Genomic DNA, 12,807 nt, shown 5'->3' with positions numbered 1-12,807 from the left:
CTGCCGAGCTCTCGGCTATATCAGGTGTCTCGTCCAGAACAAGAGGCATTACGGGAGTATATTAATAGCTCGCTCGCTGCAGGTCTTATCAGACCGTCGCGATCACCGTTAGGTGCGGGATTCTTCTTTGTGGAAAAGAAGGACAAGTCGTTGCGGCCGTGTGTCGACTATCGTGGGCTCAATGACATTACCATCAAAAATAAGTACCCACTGCCGTTGTTAGACTCCGCCTTCGCTCCTTTACAATCGGCTACCATTTTTTCAAAATTAGACTTACGTAGTGCGTACCATCTGGTTCGCGTGCGGGAAGGAGATGAATGGAAGACAGCTTTCAAGACTCCATTAGGCCACTTTGAGTGTCTAGTCATGCCTTTCGGGTTGACTAATGCTCCCGCTGTCTTCCAAAGTCTGGTCAATGACGTGTTGAGAGACATACTGAATGTATTTTGTTTTATCTTGATGATATTTTGATTTTCTCCCGGTCATTGCAGGAGCACAAACAGCACGTCAGGCTCGTTTTACAACGATTATTAGAAAATAGGCTTTTCGTCAAGGCAGAAAAATGTGAGTTTCACGTACAAACCATCTCTTTCCTGGGGTTTATTATCGATCAGGGTAAGCTGAGAGCCGACCCCATTAAAACTAAGGCGGTGGTGGATTGGCCAACACCGACTAGCCGTAAGGAACTACAACGTTTCCTGGGGTTTGCAAATTTTTATAGAAGATTTATTCGCAACTATAGCCAAAAGGCTCTTCCGTTAACCCGGTTGAAGTCCATTAAGATCTCGTTCAAATGGGACTCGGATGCGGACTCAGCTTTCGCTAACTTAAAAAGAGCATTCACTAACCCACCCGTGCTGCAACATCCTAATCCTGACCACCCTTTTGTTGTAGAGGTGGACGCCTTGGATTCAGGAGTGGGGGCAGTTTTGTCCCAGCGTTCTCTGGTCGACCAGAGATTGCACGCCTGCGCCTTTTTCTCTCGTCGACTCAGTGCCGCCGAGTCGAATTACGACGTGGGAAACCGAGAACTTCTGGCTGTCGTTGCAGCCCTACAAGAATGGCGTCACTGGCTCGAGGGGACTAAGGATCCATTTACTGTCTACACAGACCATAAGAACCTGGAGTACATTCGCTCCGCAAAGAGACTGAATTCACGACAGGCCGGGTGGGCACTTCTGTTGACCTGGTTTAATTTCACCCTCACATATTGTCCCGGCTCCAAGAACACCAACCCTGACGCCCTCTCCCGTCTCCACGATCCCGCGGAAAGGGACCGGACCCCAAAGGCCATTCTTCCAGACCATTGCATGCTGGGGGCGTTAAGGTGGGAGATCGAGCGGAGGATTCAGGAGGCTCAAGGTGAGGTCCAAGTCCCGGCTGATTGTCCCGCAGGGAAGCTGTTTGTGCCCCCACCGCTGCGTTCGGAGGTGTTGCAGTGGGGGCACGAGTCCAAGGTGGCTTGCCATCCCGGGGTGAACCGGACTCTGCACCTCATCTCCCAGCGGTTCTGGTGGCCAGAGCAAAGGAAGGATGTCGTGGACTTTGTCAACGCCTGCTCCACCTGCGCCTGCGGAAAGGCCTCGCATCGGCCCCCGGCCGGGCTGCTCCAACCGCTACCCATTCCTCCTCGACCCTGGTCCCACATCTCGGTGGATTTTGTCACGGGTCTCCCCCCATCCCGTGGGCGGTCCGTCGTTCTTACCGTTGTGGACCGCTTCTCAAAATCAGCCCACTTCATCCCGCTGACCAAACTGCCGTCGGCGTTGGAGACCGCCAACCTCCTCGTCGAGCATGTCTTCCGCCCCTGGGCCCACCACTTACACCTTGGGTGGAATATGCACACAACACCCTCGTCTCTTCTGCCACTGGGCGGTCCCCCTTCATGACGGCCTTTGGGTATCAACCGCCGCTATTCCCGTCCCAGGAGGGGCAGGTGGAGGTTCCATCGGTGCAGTGCCACCTCAAGCGGGCCCATCACGTGTGGAGGGAGACCAGGGCCGCGTTATCCCGCACGGCTTCCAGAAACCGGCAGATCGTGGACCGTAGTCGACGCCCTGCACCGACCTATGAGGTGGGGCAGGAGGTGTGGCTAGCTACAAGGGACCTGCGCTTGGCCGGCACATCTGCCAAGTTGGGGCCGCTTTTCACCGGACCGTTCGTGGTGGACTCCATCGTCAGCCCCGTCGCAGTCAAGCTCCGGTTGCCAGCCACCATGAAGGTTCACCCCGTGTTCCACGTCTCCCTGATCAAGCCGGTGGCGACCAGTCCCTTGGCTCCGTCTCCCACCCCGCCTCCTCCTCCGCGGATCATCGATGGTGACCCTGTGTACACTGTGCGGACCATTCTGGACTCTCGGCGCAGGGGTAAGGGGTTCCAGTATCTGGTCGACTGGGAGGGCTACGGGCCAGAGGATCGGCAATGGGTCCCCAGCTCCTGGATCTTGGATCCGTCCCTTCTGCGGGATTTCCACGCTTCTCACCCGTCTAAACCGGGTAGGCCGCCGGGAGGCGTCCGTTGAGGGTGGGGTACTGTCATGTTCCGTATTTGGCAGCAGGTGGCAGGCGTTCATTCTGCTGCCTGCACACCTGCTGCCTATTTGTCAATGATTACACCTGCTATATCTCAGCACTCCGGCTTCCGACTCATTGCTGGAGTATTGCATGCCGTGCCACTGTTATTGCCCATGCTCATAAACCTTACTCGTATTTAATTGTTGTTTGCTTCACTTTCGTCATCCTATTGGGATTATTTATGAACGCATACTTGACCTAGTAAATTGTCTTATCTTTTTCCTTGCCGTTTTTTGCAAGCGCTTTGTTTTCTCGCGTTACATTATTTCCTGGTTCTCGTTTTGACCAGCGTTTTCTGTTTTCCATTAGACGGAGTTTTCGTTTGTAATAAATATTATTTTTGAGACGAAGGCCTTGTCAGTGTCTGCTACTTCGGGGATCCACTTATTCTCGTTCGCTTTGTTGCGTACGAAGCAGTTCTTTTTTCCTGCCTTGTACGCAACGTGACACTCATACCCTATCTGGGGAGGGGACTACACCTGTTTCCGACTGAGAACCAAGGTCTTAGATTTGGAGATGCTGATTTTCATCCCAAATGCTTCACACACTGCTGCAAACAGCTCCAGTGAGTGTTGGAGTTCACAGCTTGAAGAAGCTAACAGCACCACATCATCTGGAAAAAGCAGAGATGCAATGGCAAGGCCACCAAATTCGACCCCCTTGACAGCTTGGCTGCACCTGTAAATTCTGTCCATAAAGGATATGAACAGAATTTGTGACAAAGGGCAGCCTTGGCAGAGTACACCCCTCATTGGAAACAAATCCAAATTGCTGCGGGAAATGCGGGCTAAACTCTGACACTGGCAGTACAGGGCCCAAACAGCAGCAATCACAGGGTTCAGAAACCACATGCTCCCAATGTACCCCCACTGAACTCCCAGAGGGACACAGTCAAACGCCTACTCAAAGTCCACAAAATACATGTGTATTGGCTGGGCGAAACCCCATAAACCCCCGAGGACCCTGCTGAGGGTATAGATCTTGTCTGTTGTTCTGAAGCCGGAACGAAAACCACGCTTGCTCCTCTGTTTGTACTTTGTTTGAATTCCTTGGATAGTCTTGTGTGCCATAGAACTGGTCTGGTTGTGGGGTAATGAAAACAGATTTTTTAAGATCTTGAAATCAGGTGTCAAGGTGAAAATTGCAGATTTCAGAGGCATTTTATTTTGAAATCGAACATCAGATTTTAATTACGTGTTATAGTTGGATACCCGGGGTGGCCAAATGTTCCCTGGGCCTGCTCTGGTTGTGGGATAATGAAAACTGAATTTTAAATGATTTTTTGAAATCAAGTGTAAAGGTCAAAATGCCAGATATCAGAGGCCTTTTTATTTTGAAACACATCAGATCTTAATTAAAGTATTATGTCTGGATACTTGGGGGTGGATTAGTGTGCCTTAGACCTGGTCTGGTTGCAGGATAACAAAACCCGAATTTTTAATGATTTTTTTGGAAAACAGGTGTTAAGGTCAAAATGTTAGATTTCAGAGGCCTTTTATTTTGAAATGCAGCATTTGATCCGACTGAAAGTACTGTGGTTGGATGCCTGGGGTGGCCTCGTGTTCCCTAAATGTCGTATGGTTCCAGGATAACGAAAAAAAAAATTTTTGTGATTTTTTTTTAAAAATCAGGTGAAATGTTAGTCATTGATGTAGAGTGAACATCAACTACTCAACAAGAGTGAACATCTGAACTTCAGAACGCTTCTTGGTGCTATTCTGAGACAGTTTTCATTCTCCTTGGGTGAACTCATCGTTGTCTGACCGCTAAGAAATTATTTTAAATACAAACCAGTGACGTGTATGCATTCATTGGATAAGTTTTATTTTGAAGGTGGCCAACGCAGCTCGCTCGCGACAGATTACCGTAATGCGGCTGGTTTGACTTCAATTTTGCGAGTGGAGGCTGATCTGACCGCAGCGCTCCACTGATGTTGACTGTGGGGTTTATATTATGCTTCTAAACAAAATAATTTTAATCCAAACCACAATCCGCCGCTGTTAAAAATTACTATTATTATAACATGATTGACGCTTGCTATTGGTCTTTTTTTTTTCTTTTCACAATCAGAAATTGTTGGTCCCACAAAACTATTAAAGAGCGTCTTCTCCGGTGAAAGACAAAGACAAAGCAGGTGCGAAGACTTTGTATTTCGAGTGCCAACTAAATACAACAATGTCATTCATACGCTACCTGGAAACAATAGTCCCGCAGTTGCTCCAACACACGTTCGTCTTCCACCTGTCCCCGGCATCAACGTCAGTGAACTGGGCTGCTCCTTGTCAGGGCAGTTGAAGCGCTCGTGCATTTGCAACAAGAATGCAGCTTGCTGTGATCTCTGAATTGACAGAAAGTGGATCACTACAATAGCGTTCACATTAGGCAGATGAGCATTAACATCTAGCTTTGTCGCCGCTGTAAGCAGGTAAGGGTTCGAAATCTGGGCCTGTAGCGGACATTTGGTTCAGTCTTGTATTTCATTTTTTGTGGCTTTTTTGACAGTCAAGCACACAACATGACAGTACCCGAGGTGACGTCTTTGTTTTTCTTCGTAAATGTTCGAGTTCTCCTTCTGTCAAAGAGAGCGAGGCTGCCCCCAATGTTCAGATTGAGTCACCGCAGCTGAATTCAACAGAAAAAGATGACAACTTTGTGTTGCCAAACGCTGGTTAAATGGTCGGTATTCCTAAATGTTATTTGAAAACGTGCTGTCGTCACTGTAATTCTTTACACTTAACTGTATTCCTTGAAAGAAATTGTGCAACCACAGATTTTGACCAAGTCCCGCCACTGGATATTTGTGTTTCATTGTATTTATTTATTGATTTGTTCTGAGTTTAATTTTTTGGGTGTTCTTTACATATGTATTTTTTGAACAAATGGGAAATTGGCCATTATTTTCATGTGATTTACTGGAAAACGCTATACTAGGATATATAGGCGATCAAAGGAGAAGTTATTTTCTTCGCAATATATGTACAGATGATCCCTGCTATTAGCGGGGAATAGCGATCAAGGTGGCCCACAAATTGCAAAAATATGCATAGTAGTGTTTCACGGATCTCATAAATTTCATCTTTTAACATCATGAAGGCATAAATACTCTTCTGAGCAAATATGAAGTAGACCGGGTTATCAGCAGAGAAAAACGTGAAAGAATAAAATATGTATTTCCTGTCAAGATTTTTTTTCCCCATTGTTGTCCTAGGTCTGAAGACAGTATAACCGAACTTTGAAATAAATGAATCCTCCAGGACAAGGATGCAAATTATAAATGTGCAAAATGGGCCACAATTGGACATTAAAAAACTTATCGGTCACTTCCTGTTCATTTTAGACTGTGGCTTTATGGGATTTTTGGAAACATCTCCGGGTGCTTCATATGCCAGCCAATTTTCGTCAGCCTTGGTCAAATGTACCAGGATTAGTTTTTAATTTTCCTTTCTACGTGGTATTTGTTTTCATCATTTATGGCAAATATAAAACATGACATTTTTCACCAGGGCCAATAAGTGTGCAAATTTTATTGCGTTTTTGTGCATGTTGAGCTCTGCAAAAATGCGATTTGTCAAGTACAACTTTATTGTCAAATGCGCTGTATTTGCAACATACAGCACAGATGAAATTTCTTCCCTCTCAACCAGACAAACAAGACAATAAAAGGATTTTTTTTAAGATTAATTTTTTTGAACAACCCCCCCCCATAATAATAATCATAATAATAATTTCTACAAAAACAGGGACCTCACAGCGGTCACTACTCAAGCCCTTTTGATCACGGCGTAATCAGCTCCTGCCCTCTGGTCTTTCTCAGCCCACAAGCCGCCAAGTTATGGAGTAATTGTAGGTTCAGGACACTGTGGTAACTTGAGAAATTCAACTTAACTTTGCTGTATGTTTGTGTTGTTCACAGATGATCAGAAAACACGCATACGAACATGCAAGGAGAGATGTTAGAGTTAAACGTGTGTGCAGTGTTGTGCATCTAAATACCTTTCTCAAGGGCATCTCGACAGTAATCATTTGGCAGTACTACATCTCTCCAACTACACTTAGCTGCCATTTTACATTTGTAAACAGCGTGACTCGAACAGAGATTCTGTGGTTGCAAAGTCCAAACTTTTACAGAAGAGCTACTTTGTGGTTGACATATTATCTATCCATTGATACTTTGTAAAGTCAAGGTGCTTGAGAGCATATGCACTGGTGCAGTACAAGATTACATTGTTTGTAACAAGTCAGTCTCATCTCTGAGGTGATAGACAAGACATAGAGATATGTAAGGTTCTAACCGGAACCACATAGACCACACAGAAAATGAGGATGTATAAAATTCTCTGATTTATTTTGAAAAATGAATGCCAAATGTTGTCTGTCTGGGCAATGCAGACATCAATTGTGAAATCTTTTGTGAATGAAAAAAACTGTCGACTCAACAAAATTGATGGTGTATTCCATTCCACCATTGAGGTGCCATTTACAGATAAAAGCTATTACCAATACCCATTGTTGAAAAATTCATCCTCTATAACACAGGTGTAAACTTCAATGCCCGGGGGCCGTTACATAATTTTCTGTGGACCGCGAAAGCAAATCAGTCACGAATCAGTCACGTCAACTTGGATGATGCTTGCTAATGTCTGAACAAAAATTTCAAACTGTCTTATGTACCAAATACTGTAGCAATGCAAGTATTTTCACTCAATGTGAATAAGAAGGTTCATTGCACTGTAGATCTGATACACATATTAAAATCGTCGTGACATGATGTAAGACATATTCAAAGCAATCTATGTTTTCATGTCCAATCAACTCAATCACTCATCCAAGGCCATCATTGAAAGAGTACTAAAACAAGGCATATTAGTAAAATGAGTGAAAGACAATGTGTTCAACAGACACAACACAATATCAAAATCAGTAGAAAACTGGACACATTGGCTCAGCATCAGTACTCAATGGTCACCGCCTTAGTCTTCAGGTATTCACTGAGTGCCTCTTGGCCTGATGGGAGTATCACAGACAAAAGGTAAGTGTGGATTTTATCCTTGACAAAAAATTTATTAAGGATTTGACATGAGTAAAAACATGTGCGGTGAGTAATTTGCTGCTCATTGAAGTGAGTACAAAACGGCGGCATGATTTTTTTGTGAAATATTCCGCAACAGTCATATGAATTCAGAATTTTTGTGCAGCTTTCAAGACATCGTTTAGTCCCAGATTTTGGCTGAATTCCAATGTCGATGAGCATGGCTGCCCCTGACCAAATTCGGGCACTAAGTGAAATGAGATAAACGGTATTCTTCATCAAAATAAATCAGTTATAATACTGAAACGAGAGGTGCGAGTATTAAGAGACTAGCAAATTAATCAATACCGGTATTAATTTTTGGACAATCGATTGTTTCAATACTTTTTTAAATTAAAAATTCACCCAATCCTCAGAATTTCAGCTTCCCAACCGTAAAGATGTGTCAAGGTTTCGGACGAGCCGAAATAAGTTTGGATCCCAAAAGTGTAGACTCCAACAAGGTACAAAAATGTTTAATACAAAAATTCGCACCGACAAAGTAGAACATAAAGCCCTGGTCCAAACAAGGACCAGGAAGAACAGAATAAAAACGAATAACAAAAAGCGCTTGCCAAAAAAAGGCAAGAGAGGAAAACTAGTACCGAGAATACAAACGAAAAACAATGTAACAACTACACGCAAGAAAAAGCCAATTCACAAAACAAAGCCATAAGAACAAGAACAATGTTACCGGGAGTATCCAAAAGCGTGTACACTGTACACGACGATGTCTATAGCAAAAGTGGTCAGAGGGCATGGAAACAGCAAGGCAATAACAATACTCCGACACAGGTGAGCTGAAGCAGAGTCCTTAAATACATGGTCCCATAATGACTGGATTGGCAGCAGGTGTGCACAGAAGACCGCACATGCCACCTGCTGGTCAGACCAGAAACCGAATCGTGACAAGATGCTCATAATTCCATTGTCTTCCATGATAGGGGACTGTTATCTCTGTGTTGAATCAAAATAAAATGTTTCCTTTTACTTTGGAAAACAATAATCAACATTTTTGCCAATTTTCTGGCAAGCCAGCAACTGAATAGCACTTTTGCATTCTGCACTGTTAAATTGAAATTGTGACCTGTATTTGAATAAAGGGATGGAAATTAAAATATGATTTTTTTTTCATCCAATTCATTGATTTATCAAGAAAATAACTGACATATTAATGGATTATTAAAATAATTGTTAGTTGCAGCTATAATTGAAATACAAGTTTTCAAGTATTCTTACCCAGGTCTTTACCAAAGCCAGACTGTTTGAAGCCTCCAAACGGTGAAGCCACATCTGTTTTATTGTAGGTGTTGACAAAGACTGTACCAGCATTGAGTTTTTCGCTGACATACAGAGCTTTGTTAATGTCCCGTGTAAAAACACCTGAGGCAAGGCCATACTCTGTAGTGTTCGCTCTTCTCAGGACATCATCGACGTCACTAAAACAGGGACAAAAAATGGGTGAAGCAGGAATTATGATGAAAACACTACTCATTTCTAGGAGTTAAGTAATCTGTTTCCCATGGGATCACCACCTATGGAAGGGACCGGAGAGGTCGGGTGCACTGTGAGCTGGGTGTTGGCCAAAGTCGAGGACCTTGATGGTCCCATTTCTAGCTTCACCAACTGGCTCTAGGGGTGTGGAATGTCACCTCTCTGGCAGAGAATGAGTCCGAGCTGGTGTGCTTGAGGAAGCAGAGTCTGGGCACCCTGAGGCCAACACTCCTATCTCTGGGGTTTAAGCCACTGATGGGTTAAAAATTCCTTGGTGGCAAATCCCCAGCAGTGAATATCAGCGGTCCGTAGTTTGTAAAGGCTCTGGATGCTGGATCCTGGTTGATATGCCTCTAAAACAGTGGTGGGCAAACTGAGGCCCGCAGGCTGGATCCGGCCCATTGGTCTTTTTAATCCGGCCCGCCGAAGACTGGTACACAATTATGTTTCGATGTGAATGATTGAATTCATTTCATTTGGACTTGTAATGAAAGCGGGTTACAAAGTACAAAACATTCAGAAAACGCTTGGAGTCGGACAGACTCAAATCTACGACACTTTGAAAAACAAGCGATTCTTGCTCAGTTCTGGCAATTTCCCTGCTCAGAGTGAATCGCTTGCTGCTCGACGGACAGTCGAGTAAATGAACATTTCCTGGAATGGTTTGACTGTTATCGTGCTAAAAACCTTCCGACTGCTAATAAGAGAGAAGGCAAGCTCCAAAGCGCTAACTTTGAGCGTCGAGGACTTCGACGCGTCCCATGGCTGGCTTCAAAAGTTCGTTGCACCACATCAGCTAAGCAACGCTGTCATGTGTGGTGATCGAGGGGAGGTAAAGTTAGAGACAGTGAGTGAGTGGAAAGAAAAGCTACCAGGTCGGTTACTACTCATCTCATTTTGTAGCAAATAGTCCTATGCCTGTACTGTATGCCGCAGTTTTTGTGTTATAAACTGTTTTGCGGCAATGTATTGTTGCAATTTGTTGCTTGTGTTGTCACACATTTATGTTGTTAACATACTTGGACGTTCAAACAGGACATATATCATAGTTATTTCCCACATATGGAAATTCTGTTATAAGGAAAGATTGGACACTGCAAATATCATTCCTTACTAGAAAATACTGTATCGCTCTACTTCTACTGGTCAGATCACAACCCATCTGCAGCAATGCATTGGCTAAAATAGGTGATTAACAACACTGTTCTCATGAAAAAAAGTATGTTAATATTTTAATGCTTTTGTTTTGTTGATGTTTGATATGGACTGTCAAAAATGCAGTTGTTTATATGTGCCATATTTTGTGCTGACCCGGCCCATCAGTCAAACTTTAAAAGTCAAGGTGGCGCCCGAGCCAAAAAGTTTGCCCACCCCTGATCTCAATCATTGTGAGGACATTGGAGACAGTGCCTCTGGATTAGCAGTGGTGCTCCTCCTTTTTAAGAAGAGGGACAGAGGGTCTGTTCCAACTACAGGGGGCTCACACTCCTCAGCCTCCCTCAGCCTTTATTCAGGGCTGCAGGAGAGGAGGGTCCGTCGGGAGGATTAGAGTGAGGTCGAAACTCAGATTCAGGAAGTGGCATGTGGTTGTCATCCTAGCTGTGGAAGAGGGGACCTGCTCTCACCATCAGGAGGGTTTTTGAGGGTGAATGGGCGGTTGCACTTGTCATGTGAAAGCCCGGGAGCCGCATTGAACTAGCCAAAGAGACGCATGCGGCTCGCGAGCCACGGGTTGGCCTCCCCTGCTCTGGAAGAATTAGATGAAGTGGCTGGGAGAGGACTGTCTGGTGTTCCCAGCTAAAATGATGCCTCCATGACCCAAACCCATATAAATGGTAAAAAAAATGGATGGATGAAATAATCTGTGATGACAACCTACCCGCTCTTAAATTTAGAAATGATCATGACAGGCCCAAACGACTCCTCTTGAGCGATATACATGTGGTCTTGCACGTCGGTGAATACAGTAGGTTCAAAGAAGAAACCTGCCAAATGAAAGTGGAACATTTAAATATATACATGTACATTTGCAGCAATGTTACCTGTTTAGTTGAAAACATCCAAGGCTAAAAAGCAGTACAGGCTGGGACTTACCTGGCCTCTCTATCTGTTTGCCACCATAGACCAGGGTGGCTCCCTCTTTGACACCAGTCTGACAAAACTTCACCAATTTGTCTAAATGGGCTTTGTGGTTTTGAGGGCCATGATCTGTGGAGCGGTCCAGTGGATCACCAATCTTTATTTTCTGAATCTCTTCAACCTATCAGACAAGTATTTTGATGTGACTTTATTTGTATTTCGTTTCAGCTGGTCTTTTGACTCCAGTAAGTCTTTATTTTAGAAGAACAAGATATCTGAACAGCTTACGATGCTATTTGGGGGACAAAAACAACAAAAAAAACCCCAATAAACAATACACATTCATTCATTCATTCATTCATTCATTTTCCGAACCGCCTTATCCTCACTCGGGTCGCGCGGGGTGCTGGAACCTATCCGAGCTGTCCTCGAGCAGTAGGAGGGGGACACCCTGAACCGGTTGCCAGCCAATCGCAGGTCACACAGAATCGAACACCCATTTGCACTCACACTCACACCTAGGGACAATTTGGAGTGTTCAATCAGCCTGCCATGCATGTTTTTTGGAATGTGGGAGGAAACCGAAGTCCCTGGAGAAAACCCACGCAGGCCCGGGGAGAACATGCAAACTCCACACAGGGAGGCCATAGCTGGAATTGAACCTGATACTTCTGCACTGTGAAGTCAACGTGCTAACCACTGGACTACCGGGCCACCCCAGAACCCATACACATACAACACAAATCTGAAATTAGAAAAAGCAAGTGTGATTCTGACAAAACACATACCACTTTCTTCACGAACTGGTCATGTATAGTGTCTTCCACAAACAGTCTCCCAGCAGCTATACAGTTTTCTCCCTTGTTGAAAAACACTGAACTCATGCCCTGAAATACAAGTCACCCAATAGTTTTATCACTGTACTGTGTGCTGCAAAAATTACAAACGTACATACCATGCGCAAAGCCTTCTCCATGTCACAGTCACTGAAGATGATGAGAGGGGATTTTCCTCCGAGCTCCAATGACACTTTTTTAACATTACTGATTGCACAGCTTTTGACGGACAGCAATCAAAACATATAAAAAGGTTGTAAAATTTCTTCATTATTTGATGGGTTTGCAAATTCGGTCAGACCTCTTACCTTTTCATGATGTGTTTCCCAACTTCTGTGGAACCCGTGAACCCCAGTTTTCGGACGTCAGGATGGTCAGAAAGGCACTGACCCACGAGAGTGCCTATATTTATTAAAAAAAAAAATGTTTCTATTGTCTTACTTAATAATAATAATAAGAATAATGCATTTTATTTAAAAGCGCCTTTCATGCCACCCAAGGACACTGTACAGACAATAAGAAAATACAATGTAAAAATTTGTAACCGAGATCTTATATAAAAAACAGGACATAAAATCATAAAAACATAGGGAATGGAAGAGCTATGTGTTGTAGGCAATCCTGAACAGGTGTGTTTTTAGACGGGACTTGTAAGTGGAGAGAGATGTGCAGTTTTGGAGGTCCGGAGGTAGATTGTGCCAAAGCTTTGGAGCAGCGCGACTGAAGGCTCCCGCTCCTATGGTGCTCAGGCGGGCAG

The 12,807-nt window shown here is 44.4% G+C and overlaps 2 protein-coding genes across 5 annotated transcripts in view; both read right to left on the bottom strand.

The window, feature by feature from the left end:
- The window catches only part of LOC109514834 (uncharacterized), a 10,103-nt gene extending 4,743 nt beyond the window's left edge, over nucleotides 1-5,360 (bottom strand). Inside the window, exon 1 of one of the 3 annotated variants that reach the window (XM_019868233.1) lies at nucleotides 4,767-5,360. In XM_019868233.1, the coding sequence (XP_019723792.1) occupies nucleotides 4,767-4,881 (115 nt within the window). In that variant the 5' untranslated portion in view covers nucleotides 4,882-5,360. The remainder of the gene's footprint in view (nucleotides 1-4,766) is intronic. The other 2 variants (XM_019868234.1, XM_019868232.1) reach the window with 2 other exon arrangements.
- Nucleotides 5,361-6,891: 1,531 nt separating this feature from the next.
- aldh1l1 (aldehyde dehydrogenase 1 family, member L1) overlaps nucleotides 6,892-12,807 on the bottom strand; it is a 50,472-nt gene continuing 44,556 nt past the window's right edge. For both annotated transcript variants that reach the window (XM_019868228.1, XM_019868229.1), the window contains exons 17-23: nucleotides 12,359-12,452; nucleotides 12,170-12,269; nucleotides 12,003-12,101; nucleotides 11,230-11,395; nucleotides 11,015-11,120; nucleotides 8,881-9,080; nucleotides 6,892-7,577 (exon numbers count right to left, since the gene is read on the bottom strand). In XM_019868228.1, coding sequence (XP_019723787.1) covers nucleotides 7,522-7,577; nucleotides 8,881-9,080; nucleotides 11,015-11,120; nucleotides 11,230-11,395; nucleotides 12,003-12,101; nucleotides 12,170-12,269; nucleotides 12,359-12,452 — 821 coding nt within the window. In that variant the 3' untranslated portion in view covers nucleotides 6,892-7,521. The remainder of the gene's footprint in view (nucleotides 7,578-8,880; nucleotides 9,081-11,014; nucleotides 11,121-11,229; nucleotides 11,396-12,002; nucleotides 12,102-12,169; nucleotides 12,270-12,358; nucleotides 12,453-12,807) is intronic.

Source organism: Hippocampus comes, unplaced genomic scaffold (assembly GCF_001891065.2).
Source record: "Hippocampus comes isolate QL1 unplaced genomic scaffold, H_comes_QL1_v1.1 scaffold191, whole genome shotgun sequence".
Taxonomy (NCBI): Eukaryota; Metazoa; Chordata; class Actinopteri; order Syngnathiformes; family Syngnathidae; genus Hippocampus; species Hippocampus comes.
This window is presented reverse-complemented; position numbering and strand designations above follow the sequence as displayed.